The sequence below is a fragment of the Limulus polyphemus genome, unplaced genomic scaffold (assembly GCF_000517525.1).
Source record: "Limulus polyphemus unplaced genomic scaffold, Limulus_polyphemus-2.1.2 Scaffold1850, whole genome shotgun sequence".
Lineage (NCBI taxonomy): Eukaryota > Metazoa > Arthropoda > Merostomata > Xiphosura > Limulidae > Limulus > Limulus polyphemus.
This window is the reverse complement of record NW_013667460.1, coordinates 59472-66976: the sequence shown is the minus strand read 5'-3', so window position 1 is coordinate 66976 and position 7505 is coordinate 59472. Positions and strand designations below refer to the sequence as shown.

Genomic DNA, 7505 nt, shown 5'->3' with positions numbered 1-7505 from the left:
AACCACAAAAAAAAAAAAAATCGAAATAAACCTAAATTAACCTTCTTTTCTTTCTAGTATGACTTCAAATTGTAACATGAAACCACAATCGTTTATCCTAAGTAGCTCTTAGTTCCTAACATTATACATCTAATTATAATTAAATTTTATTGTTTTATTGACACTTTTTATTGCCCTTTGAACCGTGTCTAACTGCTTTCCCTGCCATTATAAGTTGTAAATCACTCCAGGAACGTGCAGCTCACGTTACGCTATCGAATTATATTACCTACGAGCTGCTCAAGTGGGTGCCTCGGCAAGAAAAAAGAAGATTGGGTAAGTACTTTATTTCTTGTTTTTCATATTTATTCTTTATTTATTATTATAAAAGTAACTAAAATTAAAAGTACGGATCTTTTTAATTTATTTAAGACTAGATTAGGGAAAATAAGTAATAATAATAATATAATTAAAATGGTTCAACTCGATTGTCGAGGAAAGTTAAGCCTGATTTTTTTTTATAGTGATTATAGTAAAGCACTTAATTTTTATTTAATTAAATAATACACCAAAGAATATAGAACAAATTCACTTACTTCTTAAAATTTTCCTGGCTTTCTATGAGACAAATTCATCCAAGCTATAGGAACGATGTTGCTACTCCGAGTGAAATTAGCGGTTATCTATTCAGAACACAGCGGTATACAATACGCCATTTGATAGATGAAAACCTTGACTTTCTATTGGTTATAGGTAATATATAATAAAATGTAAGAGAGAACTATCAATGAATTGTGAAAGAGAGGATGTGACAGGAGGGGTCTGATTTTTCTATTTGATAGCTCTGTAACCAAAGAAAATTAAAGGCTATAAGAATTATGGTTTGTTTGAGCAATAACGATTTTATAGAGAGTATTTCACATTTTCGAGGGGTGATGGATAAAATAGAGATGATGACATGCTAAGGCAAAATGTTTCGCATGTGTCGCACAAGTGGAAATTCAGGATTTTTTTATATATTTCCTTGTAGTATTAAGAACTTAAAACTTGTATGCTATTAAAATATGGATTATTAGCTAAGATTTTATGCTATTATAATTGGTATAACATAAACAAAGAATAGTTTAATAAAATTGTGAATGTAACACACTAAAACTTTGTGTCATGTGCAGTAAAGTGCACCTGGGCCAATAGGGTTAATTGCTAGCATAACTTATAAAGGTAAATTGTTTTTTTTTTTAAATGAATTTGACATACTGGGATATAAATTGATTCAATAATTTCTTAAAGTTATCTGTGATCTCAAATAGCACACTGTTTTAAATTTCAATGTAACCTCTGAAGCCTATCACTGCTCTCCAATTGACAAAAATTTCTAAAATAAAAAAGTTGACATACTTGTGAAATCCAAGGTTAACCATTCTTTCATTTCTAAGCTGTATCATCAACCTGATAGTTAAATGTCTGGGCAACATTATGAATTTAAATGTAAGTAACACTTTAACATCTGCTTGACCAAATTATTGAAAAAAAGCTATGTTTTGCTCACCTGATGATCCATTTTGACCACTCCATGGTCTGAACCATACTCAAGGTCTGCAGGAACACAGAACAGGGCAACATCTCTTGACCCAGCATTAAGGTTGAGCTCATCTTTTATTAAATAAAATTTAAAATTGTTAACAATACTAAACTATTGTTCATGTGAAGTTGTTTATATAAAAAAAAAAAAATATATATATATATATATATATATATATGGGATAGGTGAGCACTAAATTAATCTACAAAATTCAAATAAACAGTAAAACATTAAAATATTTGTTATTTTATACTACAAATAACTTTTAAAGAACAAAGAATTAAAAAAAACTGTATATACTGTTGATACTATTCTGAAACTGTTAATTCATTAACTATCAATTAATAAATAAAATACGTAGAAATCTGCTGAGGGATTAAGAGACCTACCTAGAAAAAAATTTCATGAAAAGTTTATACATTCTTTTATGTTTAAGGTTATTAATATATCAAAAAACTGAAAGCTTATTACTGTCTTAAGAATAATATATACCCAAACTTTAGAACTTGTTAGAAGAACACAGAAAATATGTCTAGGTTGTAAAAAATTCATTTTTTGAACATGAAACTGTGTGTGCAGACAATAGCATACATAGAGAAATTATAAAAAATATCCTGATTAATGAAAGTAATTCACTTACTTTGTTCTTTTGTCCATAACAACATATCTGTGCTCGCCACCCATACACCAGGTCCATAATTCAAAACCAACTGAAATGTTATGGTTTCTTAAAAAGCTTTCAAAAGAAATATAGTTATATCCCTATTCTTAGTGTACCCTGGTGAAACTTTACACAAAAGCAGAAATAGACAACTGTTCTTGTGAGCTTTCAAAAAGCAAATATTTATAAATGTACTTCTACAGAGTTGTACAAATACTTAAACATTATATTCCCAACAATAACAACCAAAACATTGAAGCAAAAAAGTTACAAGTTATAAGAGGTTCTTCAATTTTATAATAAAAACTTTGCTTGAAATCATGTTGATATTTTGATTCATACTTTAAGTCACTGCATATTCACTGATGATCAGAAGAACATTTTTATAATAACTGCAAAGCAGACAACAACAGTACAGTCTCTAAAGATATTTCCACACTCATGACACAAAACAGTAAATAAATATAGTAAACTAACAGACACCACAATGGATTACTGTGACTACATACAACCAGTACAAGCCAGGTGTAAGAGCAGGACTACAACTGGTCCCGATTGTTTATTTTATTGTTGTTTTTTTTTGGCGTAAAATGTGCAAAAATGGCCTGGTCAAGTACATAATGATACTGAGCAAGAATGGATGGGTTTAACAATTTCCATACTCCCCAGCTTGATGCCAATTTTGGTTAGTGTTCCTTGTAGCAATGCCAGCCATTGCATGGGATCAAATGATACCAAACAGTTAATATAGTATTTAGCTTTACATATCATGTGGCCACTTGAGTTTTTTCTTATCTGTTTTCCTCCTTTTCTTTTGTCTTTTTGGATGTACAAAAATATTAGTGCACACAAGGTGGTGTTATGAAATGTGAAAAGGACATGGAAAACTTACAAGATTAATGATGGAGTTGGTAACTAAAATCAACAGGCAAAACACACCACACAAGAGTCTCTGGGTAGACCAAGGAATAGTAACTAAAAGGAAGGGAAAACCAAAGACACATGAAACTGCTCAGTGGTGTGATGATGATAGTGTTAGGTGTAGTCCACATATCAGTCTGCAAGACCTCTTCCAATGATTAGCATCAAACAAAGAGGCAAGAGAGGCTGGGATATGCTGAATCTGATGGGAGGCAACATTAAGAAATATTTGGTTGGATTTACCCAACGACAAATATGCAAGTTAAAAGAACTGACAAACCCAACTGGTGAAAGTAGAAGAGGTCAAATTCCTAGAAGGAGATAATCTATGCGATAAACAAGCAATAGTAGTATCCATGAAAGGAGGCAGTTTGAGTAAGATAGCAATGGACTACCCTAACTGGATATAAAAGATGATTGGGAATGGAACAACTTTATAATGAGGAAATAGAAAGAAGTGAGATGTGAAAAACCATCTAATCACCCTCCTAGGCAGCCCAAGTCTTCGGAAGGAAGGAGCAATCAGGGAATAAATCAACTGGTCCTCATGATATAGATTATAGAAAGTGTTAAACATACAAATTTCCAAACAATGAGGGTGACAAGCAAGTAGAAGAGAAAAATATGTAAAAGAAAGGGACTAGTGCTGGGCAAGAAGCAAAAGGTGTGGGTAATGCCACTTGGTAATTGCTAATTATTGAGACAGATGGGCATTAATAAAAAAACCAAATAAAATATAGTTCCCAAAAGCAGGTGTCTTCCTGGTTGTTAATGTAAGAAACAAACATAGAAGTGTTGGAATGAATGCTCATGAGATTACCCAACAAACATGACAAAAGATTTTGGCAAGTCCAAAAATCTGGAAACACAACAAAAATGTTGATAAGCAGAGATTGCTCTTCTAGGGACCAGACTTTTGAGAAAGTGGAGGTGTCAAGACTCCCTCTCCAACTGGAAAGGATGGCATCAGTGGAAAGATGCAAGCCAGATGGATGGGGGGAGGAGAATACTACATGTTCCATTGGAGTGATCAAACCACCATGACAGAAGGGTATGAAAAGAAGGATGGAGAGGCACAAAGGCAAATAAGGAATTGCCACAGATCCCTAGAGTTCACTGAAGGACACACACATGTGTAAAGAGAACCTAGAGTCCCCAAAAGTGAGAGAACCTCTCATGAAGAAAGATTGAACAGCCTTCGATACCAAGAACTCTATGATGTGAAAAAGCAAAGGAGATGGTTGAGTCCGCCCCATATGAGAATAAAGAAAACTCTTACAAAGAAGGCAAAGATGCAGAGTATTAGAAGGAAGAGAGCAAGTTAGTGGATGAGAAGAACGAGGAGGCGAGTACAAAGAGCAGGGACAGACCACAAGAAAGAGCTTCAACAATCCAAGGGTTGCCAATGAAAATAGACTAGCATAGAGGGGGGATAGGTGGGCACCAAACCCTCCATAACCAAGAATTGGCTCCAAGGAAGAGTTACCACCAAAAGTCTCAATGGCTCACCCTGTGGAAAAAGGTGATTAGCAAGAAGAAGCAATAGAACCAGGAACAGGAAAAGGGTGGCACCACAGAACTTCAGAGGTTGGGTAGTCGACAGAAGTATCCATGGTCTAGTGATACAGGAAATCAGAGAATAAAAAGAAGATTGTTGGTGAGCAGCACCAGCCCAAGAATCCTAGGAATTGGGAACATCGCAAAAGATTGGTGCAGAGAGAAAAGGGACAACACTTAGGACAAAGTGAGAGTAGAAAGGGGAGATGGATACCAAAAAGGAAAGCATCCAGACTGAGAATATACAAAGAACAGAGAAAGCATGTTAAAATAAAGACAATAGAGGAAGAAATAGAAGCCAAATGGGAAAACAAATAAAAACAGGTGTCTCCATCAAAACTATGAAAAGCCTCAATGACAAGTTGAAGAGAGAAAATATAGCAAAAGAGTAAAGGTAAGATGAAGATGAGTCGAGAAAAAAGCACAGGAGTGAGAGAGAGGTGTGCCTCAAGTAGACAGAATGGACACAAGAGATTAGGGTTCAAGAAATACAGAGGAGTCATGATCTTAGGCCATTACAAACGAATCAGGAAAACAAGGAAAGCTTTGATCATTGACAGGAGGAAGTCAACAAAGTGAAATCCAAGAGCCATTATGATATACAGATGAAAGAGACAGGAGGTTGCATCCTGGGGTTTATCAAATAGAAAAAGAGTTATCTGGTCCTCATTAAAGAGAGAAAAGCCAAAAGCAAAAGCTGGGGTGGAAGGGCTGGCCAAAGTTGTTCATAGACAAGGCAGCAGCTCCACAAAAGGCAATGAAACAGAACAAGGGACTTAAACTAGAGAAAAAGTAGGCAGGATGGAACCAACCACCGGATGCACAGTATCGGTAACAACATATTTGAAAAACATCAGCAGTCAAGAAGGTGTTATACAATGGTTCATTACAGCTCTACAAGATCATGGCAATTTAATATTACCACAATATTTATAGTTCCTCACCATGGACTGAAATCCAAGACCTTTCACACACCAGGTGATTGCTCTACTAAATGAACTATAGATAAACACTGAACAGATAAGCTCCATGAACAGATAAGATGTCTCCAGTCACAGTTTTTTTTCTTCTTTTAATATGTTTGTTGTTGTAAATAGTACAAAGAAGAAATGTAGTGACTAGAGAAAATGTTGAAATCAGGTGGATGGAATGAAAATGTAGCAAAGACAAAAGTAATGTAACACTAAATAAAGAAAGGCAGTCAATCAAACAAAGTAGAAATTCAGAAAGAATGGGAAACAACCATGTCTGATCAAAGCAGTGACAAGAAAAAGAATGGGCCTAAGATCATGTGCTAGTGCTCATGGGGATTGTTGTGCATAGATGTTGTGTTGCCTTCCTACTGGTGGCAGGCTACAACATTATAATGATTACATCATAGCCTGGAGCAGTGCATGTAGACCTATGTAGAGGTGAGAGTTTATTCAAGGATTGTGGCATGCACAGGAAATTCCACAGCAGTAGCAACAAAGGTATTATCTCTTAGTGATGGAAAATAAAATTTGTGACTATTATTTTAAATGTTAATCTTTATACTGTCAAGAATTTTTTAAGATTCTTCTCCAAATCTTTAAATTATCCTAGTGTTTTTAGTTTTCTCCAAAAACATTTATAGCATCCTTGTTTTTAATGTTTCCTACTGGTTTCTTAAACACTTTCGTTTAAGCCTGATGATATCAAGACATTAAATGCATTATTGTAAATCAGTATGCATAAGCTTTTGTGTTAATTATAGCAGTACATATAATTTTACATTGGATGTATGATTTTCTTAGCCCAAGAATAATCAACCACATCCATCAATTTCTTCAAACATTTTTATAAACTATTTATGCACCAAATTACTTGTATCCCATGGTTTTGTTGGTTAACCCTCTCGTCATGGGTAGGTCAAATTGCACGTCATGACTTATTAGAAAGTTACATTCAAAATTTAATTAAACTACTTTATTATCAATGTGTGCAAATAAACTGCACATCAAAACACTGATAAGAAATCAAATATTAATACTATATATGTTTTAAGTTCTTGATTTTATAAGGAAATATATTAGAAAATCCTCAATCTCCCCTAGTATAAGAATTTTAACATTTGTTCTGTAGGTCTTCTCTCTTTTCTAATTTAGTTACCACTCCCTATTTTTTGTTTTTCATGTATATTCTTTATTTATTATGTAACGAATTTGTTATTATATATTTATTTTAATATCAACGTCGTTTAGGTTGAGTTTATATTTAAAAACATGCATAGTTTGTAGTGTTAGATATGTATTGCAAAACTCCTGTCTATTCTCCAAAGTTGTAGAAGATTCTTGAGTAAGAATCAACAATATATGTATGTATGTAAATGCTTAAATGTAGCTCAGTATTGTTACGTAAATCTGAATTTTCTAGACAGCTTCTACATGGCTATAAATATAACCAACACAACGCACCAAAGATAATATCTATTATTAGTTTGCTACAGTCAGTGTACTATAAACTTTGGAAGCTGTAACTGTTATTGTTATAATGCTTATCAATTGAAAAACTTAAGATATTTGACCAGGAATATTTATAAATTTCGAACATTACAAACCATTTAACTTCAGTGGATTCACATCGGACATTAATACTTTTATGAAAACATTACCTAACGTCATCGTTGGAAACTCAATCTCTAATAGCCGTATAAACAGTGAAGACTACAGGGCTAGCTAGCTCCATGTTAAGTGAATTGCGCCTACGTCAACTCGAAATTATCTTGCTCATCGTGAACCCTCGATAAGATATTAAGGAAGTTCCAGACTAGAAACAAGACTTTAT

General features: G+C 33.8%; 1 protein-coding gene across 1 annotated transcript in view; it reads right to left on the bottom strand.

Moving 5' to 3' along the window:
• Positions 1 to 7505, bottom strand: part of LOC106465152 (L-fucose kinase-like) — a gene marked incomplete at its 3' end in the record, with an annotated part of 210195 nt that overhangs the window by 162198 nt on the left and 40492 nt on the right. Inside the window, exons 6-7 of the mRNA XM_022392980.1 lie at positions 2202 to 2271; positions 1529 to 1632 (exon numbers count right to left, since the gene is read on the bottom strand). Of these exons, the coding sequence (XP_022248688.1) occupies positions 1529 to 1632; positions 2202 to 2271 (174 nt within the window). The remainder of the gene's footprint in view (positions 1 to 1528; positions 1633 to 2201; positions 2272 to 7505) is intronic.